The 26,167-nt window shown below is 41.6% G+C and overlaps 1 protein-coding gene across 1 annotated transcript in view; it reads left to right on the forward strand.

Annotated features, from left to right (window-relative positions):
- fam49bb (family with sequence similarity 49 member Bb) overlaps positions 1-26,167 on the forward strand; it is a 38,466-nt gene extending 12,299 nt beyond the window's left edge. Inside the window, exons 3-12 of the mRNA XM_067577743.1 lie at positions 10,548-10,630; positions 12,999-13,120; positions 13,791-13,896; positions 17,447-17,586; positions 19,148-19,225; positions 23,850-23,966; positions 24,058-24,137; positions 24,392-24,518; positions 24,606-24,676; positions 25,364-26,167. Coding sequence (XP_067433844.1) covers positions 10,558-10,630; positions 12,999-13,120; positions 13,791-13,896; positions 17,447-17,586; positions 19,148-19,225; positions 23,850-23,966; positions 24,058-24,137; positions 24,392-24,518; positions 24,606-24,676; positions 25,364-25,427 — 978 coding nt within the window. The 5' untranslated portion in view covers positions 10,548-10,557 and the 3' untranslated portion in view covers positions 25,428-26,167. The remainder of the gene's footprint in view (positions 1-10,547; positions 10,631-12,998; positions 13,121-13,790; positions 13,897-17,446; positions 17,587-19,147; positions 19,226-23,849; positions 23,967-24,057; positions 24,138-24,391; positions 24,519-24,605; positions 24,677-25,363) is intronic.

Here is a 26,167-nt window from a genome sequence, read left to right on the forward strand (position 1 = left end):
GGGCATGTAAGACAGACTTAAAAAAATGTGAAACTTTCCTTTAACAAGATCCATGTCTGCATTAACTTCAGCATCAATGCAAAGTTTGACAATTAGGCTGGATGTTCATACTGCAGGCTTTCATTCTCCTCCAGATTTCCATCTGCTTATCTACTGTTATTTGTTTACATGTCTATTTATATCTATTCAAGGGCGTCTCTCATATCTGATCCTAATTTGAATGCTTGAAAAGCAGGTTGTCGGGAGTAAAATACTGTACGTCACTCTTGTTTTTGTGTCTGCATGTTTCCCATTGTTTCAAAGTCATTTAGGTCACGGTGCACGCTGAAGGACTTTGAGTGAATACAGGCATTTCTCTAAACGGCAGTTGAGTCAGTTGCTTTTCTTTCTTTCCTCTAGTGGTGTTTTCCAGGCTAATGTGGACTCAGAATAGGTTGGAGGAAGAAATGGTTTAACCGCTCACTCAGGTGCTCTTTTGTGTTCTTACAAATTTTGATTAACATGTCTAAACATTAATTAACTTGGCTTGCGCTCTGATTTTGCGCCACATATCCATGTAGTCTGGGTCAGAAATTCAGAAAATGCAACTAGACAAATGGATTCACGGCACATTTCAGGGGGGAAAAAAATCCTAACTAGGACGCTGTCTGCTTCAGTTTGAATGTAGCGTTACATTGCTCTCCATGGACACTCTGCCCTAGCCGGTGTAGCTGATAAAACACTGCCATGACTGTCCCTCATGTGTCTTTTAAAGTCCGACAGTCTAAATTTAACAAAAGGAAAAAAAGCCTGAAGGGAAACTTATCACCTAAAAAAATAAGATTATTATAAAAACAGTAGAAATGCATTCTCTACTGAAACTCTCGCTGCTAATGTTTGCTCCAGCTTTGTTTAAGAAGCCCACTCACTTAGACAAATTACTCTTGTCATGTCCACTGTTTAATAAAATTACTACTTACAACTTTAATGGTAATCACCAGCTTATCTTAGTGAGATAATAAGATTTTTCAGGAAAAACCAGAGTAGCTTGGGCACACAGATACAGACATGTCATTATGTAAGACCGCCTGTGGCGCACCTATGCCTATTATAGTCTTAATGTGCCGTGCTGTGGGTGTATGTGTAATGCTGGCACAGGAAATGAAATGCATTGTGGGCCATAAAAAGGAGTTGAGTAATGTAGGTGCTCCCAGCTGCCTGCCCCCCCCCCCCCCCCCCCCCCCCCACTCCACCTTCAAGGCCAGAGTGTTTATGTAACTGCAGGACGCAGGGTCACTGCCCGGCGTCTCCTCACATGATAAGCAGACGGGAAATCCACCACTTCTGAAACGTTTTTAAAAATTTAATAGTCAATTACTTTCTGCTGTTGACTTTTACTGGTTTTACACACACAGGTGACCTACATTCTCCTCATTATGGACCAGAATATGAGGGTTTTTTTTTTTTTTTTTTTTTTTTTAAAGCAGGGTTTCCTGTTCACATCTCCCTCCACAGCAAAGGGAACTATTGTTTCACTGCCAGGTTGTCTTTCTTCATCTCCCTCTAATAAACCAGCTATCATTTATCTCCTTCTTGCACGTCTGCCCATCCCTGTTGTATTTTCCTCCCTGTCTCCTTGGAGATTGTTACCATGACACATGGCAATCATTCGATTGGCTTAGCCCTGGTGCTGGAATGCTTCGCCGTTTTGACAGCTAAGCCTCAGGTGGTTCATATATAGGATCACTAAGTCAGTGTATCCTCAAGAGAGATCTCTGGTGTGTGTGTGTTTGTTTGTGTGTGTGTGTGTGTGTGTGTGTATATATAGGCTAATGCCAAGCTGCCTTGGTGCCGTAGCAAGACTCAAATCCATTCACTTAAATAGCCTGAATGGCTATTTTAACTAGCACGCAGTACACAACCCTGTGGCAGTACAGGGGAGCAGTAGACGTTTTGCATTCTGAGTGGAGAATAGAGCTGAGTTAATGAATTTTGTGTGAATGTGTGTGTGTGTGTGTGTGTGTGTATATGTATGTATGTGTATGTGTGTGTGTATGTATATATATATGTACATACACATACACATATACACACAGGGTGGATTAGCCTCTCTAAGCCAGGGGGATGTGTGGTACAGTAGCCTGTTAAGCTTTTCTTGGTTATCTTGTTGTCATGATCATAATTGGGTCAATACTGCCCCCAGCTGGTGAGTCATAGTAGTGTTATACCTTTTCTAGCTGATGGATTGTGCACAGAAAATATAGGTTTTTGTAATTGTACAGATTTATAGCTTTTAAAATCATAATTTTAGAGCTCTAAATTATATCCAAACAGTCCTCTTGTCTGTTGTTTTGTGAACCATACCAGCAAATTTAATGCCACTAATTAAAATAAAACATAATAAATAATCAGTAGTATGATGAGTTTTGTGTTTAACAGTTCATCCATCAGCAGGCTATGATAAAACAGTCTTTAATTACGTGGAAATATCAGTTGCTCTACTCTTGACTCAGCATATGGACGACACTCCAGCTCCTCCCAGCCCCGCCTGCTGAATAGGTAATTTGAAATGATATGTCTGAGTGGGTGTAATATGTAGAGTGACTTGTTATGTCAGCTAAAAGCTCCCAGTCTCTCCTTGCTTATATATTATTTATGCTGGCGGAGGACCGACACTGTGTAACTTCCTGCTCAGGTTCCCTTGAGTAGCGTAGACGTAAAGCTGCTGTCATTCCAGTGCGGTCGCACATGTTAGACTGCCTTCATGAAACATGGAATTAACATTTACTCTGCAGAAATGTCATCTGAATTTTGAGCATTTTCTGAAATCAGTTACATCTCCTGAAATGGCTGCAAGCGAACACTGGATGGCACTCTTGGATCAGACATGGGCGCTGCTCCTCCCAGGAAACTGACGTATATGTATATATTTTTGCAGCTATTTTCTGCAGCGAGTAAAAAAACTCCTCCACAGAAGCAGTTCATTGTTGTCATTTCTAAATTTAAGCATTCCTAAAGCCGGTATGTGATGGTATAAGGTTTGGGAGTGGCCTTCCTTTACCACTCATGCCTCGTGTGCACAACAGTTTTCACCCTCCAGATGGCACTCGTCTCTTACTGAATGAAAATGCCGGCACTCTTTTTATCTGACGTTCATCATCCCTCCAAAACCGCCACTGTGCCCCACCCAAAATCCTGTTAGGGTAATATTGTGCAAGAAAAAAAAAACATCTTAAGGTGATGTGGCACTGTATTCTTTCAAGTTAAATCAGGGTTTCATTTGTCTTTATGCCTAGAAATGTAAAACGAGACCCTTGCTGAACATTCAGGAGTGTTGAATGAGTGTGATTTAAGGATACAGTGAAGTGGGTGAGTCACAGTCAGAAGGTCAGATGAGTAATGATGGTTCGGGGCTGTTTTTAACAGAAGAATAGGAGATCTGTGTGTAAATGGGTCTAGGAGGCAGCTGCCCCGAGGGAGGTGCTGCTTAGGCCGACGACAGCAAGTCACTACGCCCCCCTTTTTTAATGTTTTTTCCTAACACATCCTAGGACGGAGTCAGAGGACTCTCAAGGGCAGGGTGGGGAGGCAGCAGCTTCCTCACCGAGGCAGATGTTCTGCTGTTGCAGCACGGAGTCAAAGTAGTAAATTTGGGGAACATGAAACATCACGAACTTCTCTCTTCAGCTGCTAGGACTCCTAAGAGAAATACTGTCACTTTTTTTCCCCAATACTTAGCAGCATCTTCCTTCAAGATGACCATCAGGGCGTTTGTGGTGTTGGTCTAGTAGCTTATTGGCTGCTTTTTATCAGTTTTAAATGCATTAATTTGAAATGAATACCAATCCAGGCTGTCAGCATTTCTCTCTGTGTGTTTTGATAGTATAAAGTATTATATTGGTGTGACTGAAGAGCGGAGCTAAGAGCCTCTTCATACAGCTCCATTTCAATGGAGCCTGCGTTTTAGCTGACTCTTGTGTATGTGCCTGTTGCCATGGTTTCCAACTTTCATCAGGTGCCGTCCAAAAGAGAGGGGGGCTTAGCCGAGGATGAGGCGCTCCCACTTTCATCCTCCTCTGATCTGCTTCTCTGGACAAACTGCCGGTTTCATGTATTTCGTCTCCCTTCATCTCGGCCGCGCCGATTTGATGCAGGAGTTGTTTTTAGGGAGAGGAATATTTTCAGCAGCCTGCAGGAGGAAGATGAGACAGCTGATACTGGATGTCACCACAAGTATCGCCCTCAGTTGTAATGATTCAGTCTTCCCGTAGCGCCGAGGTTTGTTTTGATTCGCCAGAATCTGGGTGAGGGGGGCATTAGCTGATGTTTACGCGGGTGCAACAATACAGAGGCGTGGCTACGAGGTAATCTCGTTCACCCCCCATAAACAAACAAATGGCTAGACCCCTCCCTTTCCCCTCGTCTCCATGTGCCCCCTAAGCCATTTTTAGTCAGCTGGGTAGGATTGGCAGGAGATGGTTGGGTGAGAGGTGGGGGTGAGGAGAAGTTGAGCAGGGAGGGTGGAGGTGATAGGAGGGAGGGGGGAGGGGGTGGTGGTGGTGAATGCCAACCCCATTTGGGAAGTGCTCCCCCATTTTCTGCCTGTCGAATCGGGCCAGTGTCAGCGAGCTCCGGCGGGTCCAGGTCTGGCCGAGTGGGCTAATGCGATGTGGCGTGTCACCCGGGGAATCTAGGTCAAGTTTAAAGCTGCCTGGCTCTGCCCGCCTCTGCCGCAGTGTGACGCTTCACAATCCCTCCCCTTCTACACACGCAACAACATTCAGCTCATATCTCCACCTGCATGACTGTTTTCTTTATTTAAACATCTTCTAGAGACTAATATGAGCTATGTATTTTCTTTTACAGACCCACATAATCTCAGACATACACACTCACACACACACACACACACACACTGCTGCCTCTCCCCATCCCCCCCCTCCACACCCCAGGCAAGCGTTCAGCCTCTCCACGGCAGAGCCCACGTGACGCTGTGTCTGCGCCCGTTCGGGGAGGGGAGGGCGTTGTTTTTCTTCTTCCATAGTAAAGCAGCAGGGCACGTGGATCCTCATGCTGCAGCCCAGTAGTGGAATGTCAGCACTATCCCTCCCTTACATTAGCCAGCCATCAGCCCCTGAGCCATTTTTGTAGGCCGTAGCCGCAGTGCCCGGTTTCAGCTGTGCCCTGCTGCTTCTCGGTGTGCTTATTAAAGGGAATCACAAGCGCCGGGAGACGCTAAAAGGCTGTGCCATTCAGAGGTCAGGCTGCTGCATGGGCGTGGCACTGTTTTGGTGTCTTCACCAAAATAAGCTCTTTGCACCATCTGCAAATATTTGTGATGTGGGGTTTGTTTTTTTTTTGTCATTACATATCCAACATTTTCTTAAAATATATATTTAGTTATAGCAGCTCTCTGACAGGAATAGACAACATGTATCTTCATATTCAGCTGTGACTGTAATTTAACAGTTTATGATCTGGTTTAGCTTTATTTTTCATTTCAAAATAGTTCATAATATTGTGAATTTGCTGAGCAGCACAGAATAAATCTAATGAAATTAAATCACTAAGTGCTCGGTAGTGGTTTTAAATATTTCTTCATCATCTCCAGTTGACTTCACTCCCTTACTAATCCGCTGTTTTTGGCGCATTACCTCATCTGTATTAATATATTCATGTGCTTTCAAGTCCTACTACTACTGTACTCGCTCTTCTGCCGGAGCCGCCGTCTGATTGGCTGCTGCAATGTTTTCAATGGCACCAAATTTTTTTTGACTCCATGGATACAGCGAGCTGTTGGGTAGATTGGCACAGCCAATAGGAGAGCTGCGCGGGCTCCTGCTTGTCAGATTCTGCCCCCGGCCTTAGAAGCAGCCCTCCCTCCCTCCCTCCCTCACTGAGAGCACGCGATCACTCGGTGGGGGGTTCAAAACAACAACAAGGCTGTCGTCGGTCCCACTGTGGTGCCCAGGTCATGCCAACACTAATGGGCACTACTACAGCACACAGAGGGAGGGGTCTTCATCCTCTCACTTTTCTCTTACTGTGCTATCACTAAGAAACCAGTCACACATAATGTTTTAAATGTATCTTTAAAGGAGCTTTTGACATCATAAGAAGTGTGTGTGTGTGTATATATATATATATATATAAGCTACAAAGTCAGTGTTGGTCTATAAGTTTATGTTTAAATAATCTTTAAATGATTGTCAGGATGAAATTTGAGTGGAAGAGTAAGATGTAAAAAGTACAAGTTTAATCATCTTATTCTAGTACACTTCCAGATTGTCTGCTGACTTTGAAATGCAGCCACAAGAAATCCCCGTCCTTAAAATGACCTCATTTCAAACAACACAAGGGAGCGGCACTGGGCCTACGAGGCTGGCAGTGCCCGCGTCGAAGCATTTGCACGCACTAGCAGCTCTGTCAGCCAGCCTGGGCCGGGACTCAGCCTGAGAGCGGCTGAAAGGTGGCAGTAGAGGACCAGAGGAGGCCTGCTGACGGTGGGCAGTGCCCTGCATCATCCAGCAGGGTGAGGTCAGTGACAGCTCTCATCCCTTGTGAGGCTGGATCAGGTGCCGCTTTCCGACAGCCAGTGAGGTGCCAGCGTCGGCGCAGTCAGACATTCAGGTCACATTAGTGGAGGGCAATAAGACGAGGCTGGACAAGGCAGGTGGGTCTTTGCAGGTGGTCACTGGCTTCAACTGAGTGACTTAACCAAAAAAGCAAAAAATACTGTTATGCTCAGTTAAATAGTAGTAAATTACCTTAGTTATATATGAAGAAAAATGCTTAAATGTTCACCAGATGTTAAGCACATTAAAGTCAGAAGTACGTTTCTTCTGTGTTACTCTGTGTGTCTTGAGACCAGAGGAAGAAACAACATACCAAAGGTGTTATTTGCTCCTTTGACTTTGTGGTAGTCTATTAATAAACAGCATTGATCAAGTATCTGGTTACAACATATAACTATTAAATCTTTGTGCACTCAAACTCAGCACTAGTGTAAAAATTGCTGTATTTTTCTCTGTAAAAATAAGGACATGACCCACTGCTAGGCCCCACCCCTCCACGTGCATCTCATACATTTTAAAAGCACTCCACCGTCCATCCAGCCCTAACCCTCCGCTCATAACTGCTGAGTGTGTACTTTGCTCTGTCGCACCGCCTCCCCGTCTCTCAGGATTGTGCTGCCATGATTTACCATGTCACCACCGGCCCTCACTCAGTCACTTTGGCTTTACACCTGTCACTCATCTCAGCTGACATCTGCCTGTCGAAGTTTTAACTTCATCGCCGCTCTGCGTCGACACTCCTTCCGCCCTCCCAGTGTACATCCTGTCTGTCTCCGCTCTGTCACCGAGGGTTAAATCTGTCTCCGCTGATGGAGTCTGCCGTTATTTCTCTGTACAAACCGCCACAGAAACGAGTGTCATATGTCTGTTGACCTCTGCTTCCGAGAAAGATGGGGTTCTGCGTTTAAGAGTCACAGGAACGACGAGAGCTGAGAGCCTTGCAAGGCTGTCGGGTCTTGTTGCAAAACTCACAGCTGAGGTGTGCATCGAGCGTACATGTACAGTATCTGGGTGTATGTGTGTGTGTGTGTGTGGTATGTATGTCTCAGCTGCCAAGGTATGAGTGTGTCAGAGGATGACTGTCAAGCATTTTTATATCAACAAGAGTGATATAAACAGTTGCTGGTCTAGAAAAGTGTTAGTCTGACAGTCTGTGGTAGCACGTACAGCAGTGGTTAGGTCATTCTAGGTGACAGGTCATGGGACTCACCACACATCACACACTGGTGTTTACTGCAAGTGGAAAAAAGCGGTTCAGACTCTACCTTGGTTTTGGTGCAGGATCAGATGCGTTCCCTACATGCTCATCTAGTACACAGAGCAGAGATCTAGTCAATGAATGGACTCGTTAATCAGCTTAAAATGAATAGACAGCAGTTTTGATAATTGATTGATTGTTTAAGGCGCTTCTCAATCGAAAAGCTCATTATTGACTGTAAGGCTCCAAGTAACGATTACTTTCATTATCTATTAATCTGGTGATCATTTTCTCTGCTAATCCTTTAGTCTAAAATAGTGAAAAATGATCAGATGTCTTGTTTTGTTCAACCAACAGTCCAAAACTCAAGATAGAAGATATCCAGTTTACTCTCATCTATGACAAAGAAAAGCTTTAAATCATCACATTTAAGAGGCTGCAACTAGACAATGTTTGGCCTTTTTACTTAAAAAATGACTTTAGACAATTAACCAATCATGAAAATAGTTGCTGATTAATTTTCTGTTGATCAACTAATGGATTAATCAACTAATTGTTGCTTGTTTTATTGTGTTTCTGTTTTATATCATTGTAAATTAAAGGTGCCATGTGAAGTTTTTCTAAAAAATAAAATCATGTTTATGTTCAGTGTTTCCCTCCCTCATAAAGCAAAGCCTTTTTTGAAAGATATTCTAAATTGTTGAAATTTCAAAGAAGTTGCTGCACGCCACAAGGTCTTAGTGAGGCGTGCAGGATCAAAAACTCTTAAATTGAAAAGAAAACCAAGATTTTGCTGAGAGGGATTCTTTGGTTTTCTTTTTAATATTTCAAAATTGTGCAAATGTTAACATTCATGGCTGCTCGCTTGCAGTCTTCTTCTTCTGTGCCTTTCTTGGAGTATTACTACTGTACACTTCCTCACACATTAAAAGCAGCTTGTTCCACAGTGCAGATAGTGGTCATAAATTCTGCACCTTTTTAAAATTTCCTTTTGGTTTTTTTTTTTTTTCTTTTTTCTAGACAAAACAATTGAAAATGTCACCTGGAACTGTCAGATTGTGATGATTTTTTTACATTTTTATAGATTAAACATCTCATCTGTTATGTACGTAAGATTTATATCTCAATAAAATAATAGATTAATATAAAGAAAATGATTAGTTGCATTTTTATTTTCTTACAATTAAATATCCAACATGACTTAATAAACATATGATTGATTCTGTTTTCTTGTAGGGCCTCATATTGATTTTATTAGAAATAAAACAAATGCTACTATATCAGTCAATTAATTGTTTTACTTTCCAAGTAAGAAAATGAATTGTTCAACAGCTTTTATTTCCCATTATTCATCTCATCTTCATCCTTTAAACGTAGTTTACAATATTATTTGTGGATTTGTCCTGAAGTGTCCTCACTGCAACTGGACCATTTCACCGTAGGAAACATTTTCATTGGTTGCTCTTTGTTTCCAAATGCATTTACTTTAACTATCCTTTGTACAGAAAACAGCTTTTAGTTGCATTCAGATCATCTTATTCACTCAGACGCACTCAACAACCTTTTTTTTTATTGTGCCTTGAATCTTTAAAGAAATTAGGAGACGTGCTTTAAAGTTTAAAGCAGCATCAGACTGGAATAATTTGTCTAACTCACTCAGATCGACCACTTCTTTCCATGACTCCCAGACTTCTTTGCTTGTTTAAATCTACTCGTTCTTGTTTTTGATTGTCTTTACCCTTATTTTTAATTTATAAGTAGACTTAGTACTTTGACATAATGTTTTTTTTTTTTATTTCTTGTGCTTCTTCTTTGTACAGAAGACTCGTGTAACAGATGTCGCAGGTGTGGTTTGGGACGGTGTGAGAGCCCTAATGTGTGCGCCCTTGTTGACGTTACAATGCGGATTGTTTTGTGTTGTTGCATTGTTTAATTTATCATCATTATTATTACTTATGTATTCTGTTTTGTCAAAATGTTAAACTCCATGTTTTGTGCCTGAGGACCCCCCTCGAAAAACAAGACGTCGCATCTCAAGAGGTTTATCCTCTAATTAAATTTTGAAATGAAAATATGTTTAGTATGATAATATAAAAACTATACTGTATTTTGTTGTTGTCTGGCGCTGTGCTCATGCAGTAAACATGAGGTTTAGTTACTGCACCACATGCACTGTATGCCATGCGTTACTATGGCGTGTTAAATATTAATGTCATGTTTCAGCTCCTATGACCAAGACACATTTCCTGAAGACATTATGATTCTGCAGAGATGATGGCATGACATACAAGGTCTACTTCACATACAAACAATAACATTCATTAAAAGACTCTTATTTCTATATGACAACTTCCTTTTTTTTATAAAAGTTTAATTAGATCTGTCCTACTATGTGCAGCAAACGACTACCTACCACGTTATTATGTTTGATTTCCCTAAGGAGGCTTCTTAAATGGGATTACTTTGCATACAACCGCCTGCCGATTGCTGGGAAGAAACTTAGCAAAGCAGAAAAACTCAAACTGAGTTTTTTATTTTTGGAACTTTTTTGGTTTGACATCTGGTTGGCAAGAGCCTGGGTGCAGGAAACACACATGGGGGGGGAACCAAGGAGGGGGGGGGGCGGCGGTCACATCTGGGGAAACCAGGCTACTGAGTTCATACAGACACCAGAGCGGTGAAGCAGAACAACAGTGAGGTGCCGCAGATACAGTATCGTGGGTGCTGCTTGTGTTGAGTATCACCATCTGCTCACCACACTCCTCATTTATTGATTTCTCTCTCTTCCTCGACAGGTATCGTAACATGGGGAACCTGCTGAAAGTTTTGACATGCACAGATCTGGAACAGGAGCCCAATTTTTTCCTCGATTTTGAAAGTGAGTCTTTTTTTTTTTTGTCATTAATTTTTTATTGCAACACCAGCAAATAACAGACAGTATAACAGGTCACCAAATACATTTTATTTATCCCAACTATCCCTCTAAGACATCCCACCCACCTCTCCTCTCCACCAACCAACAAGGTACTAACACCTACACGGACGGAGCATCCTTATCTAGTTAGAAGATCCTTCAATTTGTCCACATTAAAACTGTTTGGTCGTGCAACTATTGATAGTTCCAGGTAAGAAATGTCCAAAAAGCTCCAAAGCCGGTGAATAATTGAAATGTCACGAAGAGGTTTCCAATGCTGGACTACAGTCAGGCCTGCCAGCCAGACTGTGCGTGTTTTTTCCATAAGGGAAAGTTAAGAATCATGATTCAGAAGATGTACAGCAGGGTCCTCTTGTAATTGTACCACCGTTAGATCTGCAAGGGTATTACTAACCTTCCCCCAAAACCCCCAAAACCCCCGGACGCTCCCATAAAACATGTATGAAAGAGCCAACGGTTCTGTGGGAGCAGAATGAGCAATATGGGTCAGGTACCACTCCCATTCCATGTCTGTTCTCAGTGTTAGATATGATCTGTGACAAAATGTCAACTGTAAATACTGATGATTTGGGTTTTTCAAAGCACTAGTAACATTATCCCAGTCTAGTCCCAGTTCAGATATATCCCTGTCCCAAACTTTCATTCCTGATGTACACGTATATTTCCGGGAGTTTAGTTTATTATTTATATATATATATATATATATATATATATATATATATATATATATATATATATATATATATATATATATATATATATATATATATATATATATATATATATATATATATATATATATACACACACACACACACACACACACACACACGAACAAACAAACACTATCTGTTCTGGAGCACTCTGTACCCAACTTAAAATAGGATGGTCTTTTAAATTTGACCTACAGAGACCCCTGCAGGCTTTCCAGGCTGACCTTACTCTGAAGTAGAAGAAGAGAAGAAGAAGAGTGTTTCAATATTACATTGAGAGACTAGTTCTTGAAAGTAAAGGATGGTGTTTTCCCCGTTAATATCTTGAAGAGTTGTAATACTCTTATCCTCTCAGGCTTTGTTAGTGAATGGTTTCCCCCCAGATAGAAGGTGACTATTGTTCCATATCAGAGATAACTTGCACTATAGTCTTCTTCTTCTTTTTTTTTTTTTTTTAAAGTAATCGCTCCTTCTCCTGATATTGATCACATGAATATCTTTCCATAACATTATAAACTCCGAACTCTTTAAGTCTTTTCAGGCCCCCCACCCCCCAACTTATCTGTTACACTGTGTTCCTCCCAGAGGCAAATGAATCAAATCTACCACAAGAGCCCCGACACTTTCCATCAACCTGCCTCTTCCACGCTGTAGTGTGCGCAGAATATCAATCAGGGCAGAGTTGCAGCAGAGCCCCCCTCCTCAAATATAAAGCAGTGAAGTTCAGCTGCTGTGTAGCCTAAGGCCCCCTCAACACAGCTTGATCCCGCACTGTAGTATTCTCACACTTGGCAGACCCAAAGATTCAGTCATACCTTTAGAGAAAACAATGCCTCATACTGCTCTAACTCTTCCTGGGTGAAGTGATAAAAAAAAAAAAGAATATCATGATTGTCTATTGAACAATTGCCTTTTATTTGCTATTGCTCAATTTTGTAATGTTAGTTAAAAGTTCTCAGCATTGTCTGTAAGTTATTTCCTGAAATCAGACCCCAGAAAGGTTTGCACTAAATATAAGTCCTGATTTCTAATTGATAATACTGTAAAAGATACACACTTACATTCATATGGCATTCTGTAAAAGGACTATAGCTGCCAATAAGAGCTGCGCTGCAGGTATTTCTTCTGCAGGGGAGCAGGAGTTTGTTACAGTCATCACACTTGGCAAGGTGTTTTTTTTTGCTTCAGGTGGTGGAAAAGGTGCATAGTGTTGCAACTCCTCATTGGCACATCTCTCGAGCTGAAATGAGAAAAAAAAAAAAAAAAAAAAAGCCGTATAACTCTGAAACTCTACACCCAGAGCTGTTACAGAGCACGCCTTAACCCTTTTCATTTGTCTTCTCTTATCTTGATCCGATTTCCTCCTCTCAGCCAGGAAAGTGGGTGGTGTCAAAACTTAACGGGGAAGCAGTGGGAAGATGAGATTATTTCAGTGAACTTTCATTTACATAATCAAAAAGGTGCATATTAAAATTTCTATCATATTAGAGGTTGTTTTTTTTTTACAATATGTTGAGCCAGTGTGAATATGGATTAGATTCAGATCATCAGAATCAGATTCACCCCAGTTGACCTTGTCGTGTCGTCGTCTCTTGCAGATGCCCAGCCCACAGACGCAGAGCGAGAGGTTTGGGACGAGGTGGATGTGGTGCTGAAGGATGCGAAGGGGATCCTGGACGAGCTGCAGGCGTACAAGGGAGCGGGACAGGAGATCAGAGAGGTACACCTGATACAAACATCCATCTCACACTGACAGCACCCAGAGCGCTGGCAGAGTTAAGGGAGTGTCTGGATCATCGCAGTGTGCAGAACAGGCATGGAAAGGATTGCTGCATTACAGTACTTCCACTGGGAGTTTTAAACACCCTTAATACCAGTTTATGAGCTCAATTTTCTCAATTTTTTTTTTGTCTTTTCATTGCACGGTGCATTACTGAAACACATTAAAAAGAGACCTTGTGTCTCAGTGGATCTTTCTTGGTTAAAAAAAAGTGAAATAAACCTTTACACGATGCTGGGAATAATTCAATAAGGGTTGCATAATTATTAAATCAATTTAGTTTCAGCCTCGGTTTGTTTTATAAGCTGTGGCCTTCAAATGAAGCCTGACACTAGAGAAATTGTTCTTTATTGTTCATCTTCGGTTGGAAATGAATGCACAAGAGTGAGAATGTGTTTTTTTGTGAACACCAGGATACAGTCAGATGCTTTCAGTAGCCTCAGTAATCACCAGAACCAGAAGAATACATTTTTATGGCAAGTTCAGGAGCACAAAGGAAATTGAAAGTTTTTTTTTTTTTACCCTCTGCCTATAAAAATCCAATATAATGGAAAAACCCTTTTATCTACCGCTTTGCACTAAAGGTCTTTTTTGGTGTTTCAATTCTCAGGCAATCCAGAACCCAAATGATGAGGCGTTACAGGAGCAGGCGTGGGCGGCTGTGGTTCCCCTGGTGGGGAAACTGAAGAAGTTCTACGAGTTTTCCCAGAGATTAGGTGTGTATCACCCCGGTCTCTGTCTGCAGGAATATTATTATGTAGCCCAGGAAAAATGACACCAGTGCTGAGACACAAACACATGCAGTTTCAAATGGAACGAGAGATTTAAGCAACGTTACGTGTGACACCGTCACTGCAAAATCCGGTGCAGTTTGTAATTTTAAGACATCAAACCTTTTGATACCTTGAAGGACGAGAGCCGGCGTCCTTTATTTAGGTGTTTTATATGCCGCCATATAGACACAACCTCCATACGTGACCTTAATTGTTTGCATGTGCATCTGCAGTATTGACTGCTGAGCTGCAAAAGTCAACAGACATGCGACACACACACACACACACACATAACATGCACCCCAGCCTTACATAAACACGCTCTGTAAACCCCCACAGCCTCGCATTTCTCAGCATGCTGCTTGCGTTGCACTGTGCACTGACCTCTGTGTAGGATGGGGCTATAGGTTGTTTAATTAGCGTATATACGGGGGGAGTGGGGGAGTAGGCTTACTACTCCTTGATCTTCTTATGACCCTGAGGCTGGGGGGGGGGGGTTGGGGGGGCAGGGGGTGGAGCCCACAATAATCCCAGTGGCAGCGGAGAAGGTAGTCAATGGGAGCAGTGGGCGGCAGCAGCCTGGCGATGGCTGTTATGTAACGAAGTAGGTCACATCCCAGCCTTGGCTGCTGCTCTATTTCACTACCTTGACTTTTAGGCTTCGGGGGCCACGATGGCCTCCGCAGCCTGCTGTCCTGTCTGATATGCATGAAGCCGAAAGTCCATTACTAGAGGCTGGTGGAGCGATCTGTAGAGCACGACTAATAAGCTTAGGATGCAAGATAGGTGATATTATGGAGAGAGGCTTATGTAATTGGCTTTGCATTAAAAAAAAAAGCTTATCTCCTGCTCAAACTACTAGCTCTTTTATTGACACCCAAATTTGACCTAAATTGAACATTTCTGACAGAAATATACATTTTAAAGCTACATATTTACCCAGAATCCAAGCTGATCTCTTCATTGTTTTGTTCGACAGTCGAAAACACTGAAATATTTAACAGCAATATAAGAGAATAACAGCAAAATTCAGCAAAAAAAACAGTAAATATTTGATATTTTTGCTTGATTATATCGCTTAAAATATCAATCAGTCATGTAAACACAGTAGTTGTTGATCAATTTTGTAGAGATTTGTCAATTAATTAGCTTTGCATATGAAATGAAAGGACAGATTTCTCCTAGTTTCTCCCTTAACATCCAAAATTTAACATTACTGACAGAAAAATATACATTTCTAGCTCCAGATTAACAGCTAAGAAACAGATCTGGATGTGAGTCTGGTTCCAGATATTGTGCTGTACAGTCTAGACCAGACTAAAGTCCCGCCATCCTTTGACCCTCCCCTCTCTGCGAGTAAACCGCCTACGTGCCCGCATTCTGCTTGCCTGCTCTGCCGTGACCTGATGAGTTCAGACATCTCTCCCCCCCGCCGTCCCTCTCTCCCTCCCCTCCCCGCCCCGCCCTGCCCTTCTCTGACTTCCCGACATACTAGAGTGGCTCATTTCTTAGGGCCTGAAAGCAGCTCCATCTTAACTTCTGTTTTGACTGGGATGTAAGGGGCGGGGGGGGGGGGGGGGGTAGAAAAAAAACAAAACAAAACTGCACCACTAAGGCCATTTTTATTCAGCCGCTTCACTGCAAACGCTGGCCCAAGCAGATGGGAGTCATTACCGAATGGCAAACGTGCTCAATTTACTGCACTGCACCGCCAGCTCTTCCAGAAGTCCCCTTTCGATTATCTTAAGTAGTCTGCCGTCTGAATCTGCCCCCTTTCTGGATTATATTGACATGCTCATCGTCATATGTAATCAACAATAATTGTAAAATACACTTAGAATAAATATATCTAAAGTGCTCATTTGGTACCACACAGGCTTATTGCAGCGGATGTTGAAGCTGGTCTGGGTTATGTCAATATTGAAGCTTCTCTTCAGCATCTAGACTGAATTCCAAGCATCAACTGCATCTATAAATATAAATTCCCTTTAGGCTTTAAAGATTTTCCCTTTTTTTTAAATCTGTGTGTTTGGACAAAACATGTTTGTTTAGTAATATTACTTGCTTGAAAGTTGTTGAGGAGATTTTACTTAATCTTTTCCTCATTTCCCTGCTTCTCGTGCATGCTTAATTATCGGTCTTTTGGTATGCTATGTCAGGCATGGCACAGGCTTTGTATTTACTTACTGTCAAAACAATGAGTGTAATCCTGGTTGAATGAAATCCCCTTCCCTTAACCCCCCACCCCCCCCCTCCCCCCTCCCCCATTTCATGCCAATGAGATAATTAGTCCCATGTCTCATCTGCATCTGAGCAAGAAAGCCTCTCGCCCCCGCTCCCCTGGACCCTCCCTCCGTCCCTCTCACCCCCCCCAGACTGGCACTGGGCCCTGGGCAGTTTGGGCACCACCGCTGCCCCATTATCTGTCTCTGTCCTAATCAGGAAGCTTCAGCTGGCTGACACACAGTTCACATGTCTAACTGTGGTTAGATCCACTGTAAGAGCGTCATACACAGAGCATGTACATGAATACACAGCAGTTTCACTTAGTTTTTTTGGGATAAAACTCTTTGGTGGGACTATTTTGTTCCGGTTTGTAAGGTTAAGATCAACTGGTGTGTTGTGCTGTAAGTCCAATATACTCTCATATTGCCAGATGTATATCATACATAATTATAATGCATAAGATTTGTTCCATTATCTGTTTAATTTTCCAAGTAATTGACGTAATTTCTATCTTTTCAAACCAACAATCAAAAACGGCTAAAATATTCCATTTACAATGATATGAAGCAGCAAAATCCTCATTTAATGAGTTATCGTTATATCAATGATTTAGATTATTAAAATGATTTTGTCAATTGATTTATTGACAGTTTGTTTCAGGACTGTTCTGTGTTTTATACGTGAGTATTAATCACTCTGCTCTACTACATATTTCTTCTTTTAGGACCTTTGCAGGGCTGCACTTTCTTCATTAGTTAATTAAATGTTTGGCCCATAAAACAGTTAGAAAATAGTGAAAAATACCATTGACGCTTTCTTAAAGCCAGAGAAGATGTCTTATAGTTGATTGTTTGTTTTTTTTCTGACCAACTGTCCAAATCAAAATCTATTTTGTTTACATCACATGATAGAAAGAAAAGCAGCAAATCCTCACGATTGAGCAGCTGGCACAAGGGAATGTTTGGCATTTTTTATAAAATCAATTATCAAAATAGTCGACTAATCAACTAATTATTTCAGCTCTACTAATTTCTAGAGAATATAGCGTCAAAAACCTGCTCAGCAACACTTCCTGATGACCTGGAAACCTCCACACTCCTTAGCCAACATGTTTCAGCGCGAGACGTTCATCAGCGTCTTTACAGAACGAATAAAAGCTCAGCCCATATACAGACAGTATATATTCCACAGAAAGGCTGATGTGTTCCTGACAGTGTCGTATCTAACACAGAAATCTCCCCTTTTTTTTTTTTTTCTTTTCTCTCAGAGGCGGCACTGCACAGCCTCCTGGGAGCTCTGACCAGTGAGACTTACGACGACCCCACTCAGCACCTGGAGCGGGAGCAGGCGCTGGCCAAGCAGTTCGCAGAGATCCTGCACTTCACTCTGCGCTTTGATGAGCTTAAAGTAAGATTTCTCCTACATATCCCCGAGTGTCGGTTCCTACTTTTAAAACCATACGCTCACCTTTTTAGATGTTGATGTAAACTCTGCACTTTTTTTCCCCCCCTGTGATAGAAACCAGACCTCTCAGTCTCCCAGCAAGCTGCTGATGCCCCCGAATTGATTTTTTTTTTTTAGCTCTGTGCAATTTTAAACTGCAGCCAGTGAGCGCATGATTAGCATTTAATTAGATTCCTGATACTGCTCTGCTGTTTATAATACGGAGGATGTCAGGAGAATGGCTAATAAGGGGTATTGTGGGGAAAGAGGTCTGCAAATTGTTGCTGTCCTTAGCAGAGCTCTGCATAATGTGGCAGGTTTTATAAATGATGGAGGGAAGAAACTTCAAGAACTTATCTGGCTTGAATTCAGACACAAATTGCTGATGTACAACCCAGAAAACACCAGGAATCAAGCGTGGGTGTCGGTTGAATGCCCACTGTCAAAAAAACCTAATTGTGTGAGCGATCATCTGGTTAGACAGTGGGTGAACTGGTTCCCCCTACATCCTCGCTCCTTGGATACAAAAAACTTCAAAAAAAAAAAAAAAAAAAAAAAAGCACCCCGACACCCCCCAGGCGATTTGCTGCGACGTCCCAATTAGTGCCCACTACCCAGACTGGCAAGATAAAAACATGAAGGTAGGGGGTGCAAGGTGGCATGCCAGGCCTATTCATCAATCTTTCACACCCATCCACGGGCTTCTGACCTAGTTAAAGTGTCTGCGCGGCATGCAGCCCCTCCCTGGCGGAGCAGCCTGTCTCTCCTGGTGGACACAGTGGACACAGACTGAGTACCAGTCTATTGTAGCGGGATTAGCATGCTGCCAGTGCAGCTTTGACTGTGACAGGCTCATACAGGAATGAGGATAATTAGCCACATGATGAACCCTCACTGGTGTCTGAGAGAAGCTCTCTGGTTGGACGGCTTCTTTTTTTTTTTTTTTTTTTTTTTTTGAGGGGTCAGTTTGTTGTTTTTTTTTTTTTTGTTGGAACCAGATGATTCATATTTTGTAGGAAGGTGTCAAAGAAGTGAACTGACTCCTGCAAAACACCCTATTAGAGGGTAAATCCTCCATTTGTCCTCAAGCTCTCAGTCCTCTCTCTAACCTCGCCTCCATCCCTAATGAGAGCCTCTTTTTTTGTCAGCTTCATAATTGTTGACCCTTTTGTCACAAACTGTAGCGATGCACAGTCTGACTGTAAGAGGAAAAACAACCAAATTTCTCCTGACAGGAGGAGCAGAGATGTGGATGTAAAAGGGGGATGAGTGTCAGAGGATTCAAATCCACTTTCAGCAAATAAAACTGTAATTTGTATCGGTGTTCTTTTTATGTCATTTTCCCCCAAAGCTAAGTTTCTGCCTTGTTGGCTAAAGCATTGTGTCATGATGATTGCGTGCTTCATCCAGAACTGAATGTCCTGCTTCAGGCTGTGCCACCTACAGACATGCACTCTTCCTCTCTCTCTCTCTGTTTTAAGATGTATGTTTTATTTTATTTATTTATTTATCTTTTTTTTTGTAGATGACAAATCCTGCCATTCAGAATGACTTCAGCTACTATAGGAGAACCCTGAGCCGCATGCGGATCAACAACGTCCCGGTGAGTCTCTCTCCTCTCTGGGTAGTTAAACAGGGATCCTGCAGATCCTTAAAAAAGTCTTAAAATATATTTTCAGAATTTAAGGTCATAAAATCGCTTTAAAAATCTTAAATATGGTTTTGGTCTTCGGTCGCGACTCAGTCCAGCTCTTTCTTTTCTTTTTCTGGTAATGTTTGAGTTCTCCACAGGCCGCCGCCTGCTCTCACAAAGGTGACAGAATTAAAGAAGTACACAAAACCGTACATAAGATGCTCAGCTGAAGACAGTCAGCCAGGGAGCTCCAGAGGAGACACCAAGTCCTCTGTTCTTTCTAATAGTTGCTAAAATCTGGATAATAATGTTTTTAGTGCGGAGCCACAACGGCCAACATGTGATTTGGTGACTGCGTAGCTGGTGTTCACAGATTTAACGGACTGTTAGAGTGGATGAAAAGTAGATATACTGTAACGACTCTTATTGAAGAGCCTTATTGTTTTACACAATGTTGTCAAAATGAACAATGCCAAGCAAATTATAATCGAAATATAAACTTTAAATCTTTTCTTAAAGGACCAGTCTGTAGGATTTAGTTCCATCTAGCAGTGAGGATTGCAACCAACTGAAAACTCCTCCCCTTCCAAGCGTGTAGGAGAACCTACGGTGGCCACAAAACTCGCAAAAAACGTGAAAGGTCCTCTCTGGAGCCAGTGTTTAGTTTGTCCGTTCCGGGCTACTGTAGAAACATGGCGGTGCAACATGGCGGACTCTGTGGAAGAGGACCTGCTCCCTATGTAGATATAAAGGGCTCATTCTAACCTAACGAAAACACAACAATTCTTATCTTCATGGGATTATACACTAATTAAAACATACTTATGGATGTTATATTCCATTTCTGCCAAGTCTGTTCCGCTAGATGCCACTAAATTCTACACACTGCACCTTTAACACAGTTTTATCTAATGTAAAGCATAACAGTGGGACACAGTTCATTGCATTTGCCATTAATTTGATTACTTTATGAGATTTGACATATGGTTTGTTATACGGAGATATGAAAGTATCCAGAAAAATATCCCTATTAATATGATTTCAAACAAACCTAATGTGCATTCGTTTTGCTGTTGAGGTTTTAAAAAGCATTAAATTTGATTTCAACGTGTGCAGCAACCCTGTTAAAGAAGAACCCAACTTTTGTTAAAGCAGCTATAATTATGACTTCTCCTGATGTTTTGCTCCACTCATGTATGTTAATGTGGTGGACAAAATATCAGGAACATTATAATGCACTCTAGTACACCACCGCCACTCACTACAACCTCAATAATAAACATAAAGTAGAATTATAACAATGTCAACAAAAACTGAAAGTTTAACCTTGGTGAAAGTAGGATTTATGGCAGAGCTGTTTGGATCACATCAGACTGCACAGGTGTTCCTACTAAAGTGCTTAGTGAGTGCACGTCTGGTCACACTGTGCAGCGTTTTGAGTGTTTTATCATCGACAGTTTAATTGTGTAAGCTGTGCCGTGACTTTGTCTTGTCGTAATTAGATAAAAGAGAAGTCATTGTGTCATTGCGTCTGTTTCTGATGCCAAACATTTTGTTCAGACAGTACACTCAAGTCTGAGGACACTGATCATAAAACCATGAATCATTCTCTCTTACAGCGGTTAGATAATGTGCTGTGTTAATTAATTATAAATTTACTGATGTAACATTGGAAATAAGGGTTGCCTGAATGTCAGCTGAACCTTCATTATGCAAAAAAGAAAGTTTATTTTAATACCAAAGTCTTCATTTGAGTGTTCAAGCAGTCGAGTGTAATTCTGTATTCCTTTTAATATTTCCATGACGCTGATCGCCCTGATCACATTCAGAAATGTGCGTCATCATCGTTCGTCAATACTCAGAACTGTTTGATTAAAGCCATCAGTTCTCATTATAAATTCAGCACAGTTCAGGCTGCTTCACCAGGAAGGCAGAGATGAAGTTTTCAGACCGCCTGAGTGCCCCGGGAGTCAGGAAGACAGCGACAGGAAGCGTCTTGTAACATGAAACTCCCCCACGGGGAGTTTCAGGGAGTCTGAAGCATAAAGTGGAGGACGGCAGATGATCCCCAAATCAGTAGAACGGACAAAATCTTCTTGAGATAAAAAAACGTCTACTGTACATCCAGGTCAATGTGGATTAGATGACACAAATAAAACCCCGAAGAGTGGTTAGAGTGTCAGATTTAGCCATTTTGTCCCTTTAAGTTCCTTAACATGTGAATTTAAGGACTTTATCATCTCAGACAAACTTGTTGTGTTTGTCCGACGAGGCTGACAAGTGAAAACAAAGCAGGAGAAACTGCAGGATTCTGTGATATCAGACTTAAAAACAGCTAAAAGAAGAGTGAATATTGGACTTACATTCTTCTTGTGGCCGGAAAAATAACTTCAAATGAATGGTAATATCTTATTTATTTATATATTTGCAGGATGTGTAAACAGGCGACTGTTTGCCAACCTCAAAGGCGAGTGTTGTGTTTACATTTTGTCTTTGCTGCAGGTTTAAAAAAAAAAAAAAAAAGACTGAGATGTCGGGAACACACAGATACAAGATGCTTCTGTTTCCTCGTCACTGTTTATGACGCCAGTTACAAACATCAGAATAGATAAACAAACACATCAGGTTCAGTAAAGTGCAGCGTGACTCACTGTCAGTCAGATTTCTCCTCGTGGGTCCATGTAGCTCTGATTATGATGATGAGTCAGTCTGTAGAAGTCAGTGTGAACCTGAAATGGATCAGAACTTCCATTTTTTTTGTTTTTCTGTGGACCAAATGACCCAAACTGCTGTACAGGTGTGAAAACACTTTAAAGTGGAGATGAAACAGCATCTCAGGAGTATCTAACTTCTGCATTGTGATGTATTTCTGAGTGAAACAGGACAGACGGACGGGACATCTCAGATCGATTGATGGGTGGATGTCATGATATTATTGGCTGAAATTGGTTGGTTCAAGCCTACATGATTGGATTTTGATATAAGACAGAAATTGAATTTTTTTTGGTATATTTTTGGCATATATTGTTAAATAGGCGCACAGTATGAGCGGGGATGTGATCTAAAAGGATTAAAAAGGCATTTTTCATTTCATCCCGACTTTAAAGTTCGAGACCTACCGGTGTTTTTAATCCACAAATAATAATTTACTTCAGTGCCACAAAAAAGGAAGCAGCTCACTCAGTTCTATTTAAATGTTTTCGATTCACTCTCCAGTGTCATACATGCGGCTTCGCCAGATCTGCTGTACGTCTCTATTACATGTAAAAGATATTTAGTGGAGAAAACTGATTCCTGCGTGTGAGAAACTCCTCTCAGTTTTGACCCCGTCTGACAGGAGGTTTTATTCCCCAAACCCAGAATACGCCGTTAGTGAAATGGGCACAGACAAGCTGTCGTTAAGACCTGTCACTGCTGAGAGACGCTCAGACGGTCGTCCTCCCCTCGTAGCGAAGTCGCACGCGACGGCATTTTAGTCACCGCTCAGAAAACTGAATCATCCAGACATCTGAGATGAAACGCGTCTGTCCCGGCGGTAAACAGTCTTTGAGCTCATATGTTATCATTTGTTAAAAAAAAATGAATTGGTTTGATATTTTTTTGGGGGGGAGATTATTCATATTCTGTCAGTGTTCTCATAAAAAAAAAAAAAAGAGAATAAAGGCAGGAGATATTATTTAAATATGCAGACAGATTTAGAACGGGCTGTTCAAGAGGCACCTTGTTCTTTGTTATCCGCCAGGTGTTTTCAGTGTCTGGTTTAGTGTGAAACTGTAAAGCAGCGAGATGCGTTCGTCAGCTGGGAAACCAGGAGGAGCTGAGGAGGAAATCAGTATTTTTCTTTTTTTTGTGTGTGTGATGATTTTACTTAATTAACTTGCTTTTTAAAAATCCTGTCACATGCTGTAAGTGAACTGCGTGGTAATAAATGTAATGTCACATTGATATTTCATGAGTTTCATTAGGAGACGTTTAATAATCGTCACTGTCCTTGGAAACGCGTGTCCTCGGTTCACCCCTGGTTTAAGACGTAGGAGAGGTTTCTCAAGCCATAAAAGAACACCTAATCTTTCAGTTTATTTGATAAATAAATAAAGGTTAAATTGGATTAATCCAATCCAAGTCAATCATACTGTCTGTTGGCAGCTGTTCAGATCACACAAATCTCTCACTTTCACTAAGACTGAACTCTGTGAACTCATGTGAACGAGTTTCACTACAAGCGTCACAGTTTGACAAAATAAGTCAATGAATCGGTCAACAAAATCGATGCAATGTTTTCTTCCTGTTTACTTTTTAAAGATTATTTTTGGCCTTTATTTGATTTGTGACAATAGAGAAAGATACAGACAGGAAACGTGTTGAGAGTGTGAGCGGTTTGTCCATTGAATTTATGAAAGCACAGCTGGTCCTGAGGACAGTAACGTCCATAATGACTTGATGATAATTCACTGTGCTGGGTAATTTTTAACTGTAAGAAGAAAAAAAAGAGTCCTGCATGGTCTCTGGTTTGTTTCTGACCTTTTGACATGAAAAGAAACAACAAAATAACACATTTTTCTACAAAATGTTGTTACTGTTTTATGACCTTCAGGCGGAGGGTGAGAATGAAGTCAACAACGAACTGGCCAATCGGATATCTCTGTTCTACGCCGATGCCACGCCCATGTTGAAAACATTAAGCGACGGCACGACAAAGTTCGTATCAGAGGTAAGACTCTCGTGGGAGAAAGCAGCGGACACTTTGAATATATGTGCTCACGTAAACGTCCTATAACTCTGTTTCTGTTTCTGTCTAAAAGAACAAGAACCTGCCCATCGAGAACACAACGGACTGTTTAAGCACGATGGCGAGTGTGTGTAAAGTCATGTTGGAAACACCGTAAGTGACCTCTGGCGTCCAGAGCTGCTCACTTTAGTTTATTTATTGCACAAATGACAAGACACAGAAATGGTGAGATATAAAAAAACAAGCACTTATAAAGACATCTCACCAAAAAAAGAGGAAAAAAACCATCTAAAATTGAAGTTTATCAAAAAAAGAATTATAAATACATACATTATACATTAAAATAGCCAAAAAAAATAAATGTAACTTTCTTCCAGTTCATCACCTTTCTCCTCCTCTCCTGTCAGGGAGTATCGCAGCCGTTTCACCAGCGAGGAGACGGCTTCTTTCTGCCTCCGGGTGATGGTCGGGGTCATCATCCTGTACGACTACGTCCATCCCGTAGGAGCATTCGCCAAGTCGTCCAAAATCGACGTGAGTATAGTCACGTTCGCTCCGTGATCCCCGCTCCGCCGCTCGACCCCCCGAAGCCCTAACAGTCATTTTTCTTCTCGTCCGCAGATGAAAGGCTGCATCAAAGTCCTCAAAGATCAGCCTCCCAACAGTGTAGACGGCCTTCTCAACGCTCTCAGGTAACCTCAGCTGAAATCAAATTGTGTTTTTTGTTCCCCCCCCCCTCCCGCCCCCCTTCAGCTCAGCATGTAATGTGATTGTAGCTACAGTCTGCCTGCAAGCACACTTTTCAGTCGTGGCTGTCATTGAAAAGGAAGAAGCTGCTCACGCTGCGAGTTGAATGATATTGACGCCTGTTTCATGAGCAGGAGACAGACCTCTCGGTTTATTTTACCCCCCCCCTCCTCCTCTCCCCTCTCAGCTGAATGACTCATGCTCCGTGCAGTCCACTGGGGATTTGGTCAGCTGTGTGAGCCTTCTGTGCTGGATTCGGGGTTGGGTGTCGAAGCCTCTCCAGAAAGGCCGATTACATCTGACACCTCGTCCCCCTTTACAGTCTCCTAAATGTTTAGCCGCCTCGCCTAGCGCTCACAGCTGCTCGAGCTGACACGGCTTCAACTTCACATCTGTATCTCTCTCTCCCTCTCTCTCTCTCTTTCTCTCTATCACTGCCGGGCCCGAGGCGTGCCGGCGCATTAGGTCACTCGCATGCAAAGGCCACCAGATTTTCCTTCCAGTGATCACATCTTGGATCTGACAGAGGATGACAAAATATTTTAGATGTAGGAGGAGATGTGTCACTTCTGTGGATCTGGTCACTCATGTTGTGTTTTATTTTATTTTTTTATTTCCCCTCTCACCTGCAGGTACACAACCAAGCATTTGAATGATGAATCAACCAACAAGACTATCAAGAGCATGCTGCAGTAGGACTGAGCTGCTACAACTGCTTGCCTCACACCCTGCTGGGAGGGAGAAGCCACTCTCCTGACTGATGTCGGTGCACAGAATGTTTTTTTTGCTTTTTTTTTTTTTTATTGGAAAAGAGCTACAGCTCCGCCCTCTTTTATAATGCAAAATGCTACTGCCATTATGAACGTCTTTTTCTGTGCCAAAAAGATGTTGCTGAGATATAATGTTTTCGATAAAATGGCCATTCAACGGTGGCAGCTAATGAAAGCATTGTGTATCCTCTGGTGTTCTTAAACATGTCCTGTTTTTCCCTATATGAGGGACGAGAGTGCTTTGACTTGAAAATTTAAAAGAGAGAGATATATAGAGAAGTATATATTATTTTTGTTTGATTCGTTATTTAATATTACATCCTCTGCATGATGAAAATGATGTCTTTTTCCTTCTATTTAAAAAAGAAAACAAAACTAATGGTTCAGTCTCATTTGTCTGCTCAATTGTGCATTAAATGTTTTGTTATTGAAATGGTACTTGTCGAAATGAGATTTAAGAGTACTGTTTTTATATTTTTTATAGGTTTTAATTTGTGCATATGTCTCTTTTTTTTCATAGTTGTGTTGTATTTTTCATTTGAAAACTTTAAACTGTGATGTGTGCAAAATCAAATTAAAATTGGGAGTCTGTAAAACTGTACTGTAAATGGGGGACAGTATGTTTGTGGCTGGAGAAATTAAAAGGAGAACTCTTGTTTTCTACAA

The sequence above is a fragment of the Thunnus thynnus genome, chromosome 21 (assembly GCF_963924715.1).
Source record: "Thunnus thynnus chromosome 21, fThuThy2.1, whole genome shotgun sequence".
Taxonomy (NCBI): Eukaryota; Metazoa; Chordata; class Actinopteri; order Scombriformes; family Scombridae; genus Thunnus; species Thunnus thynnus.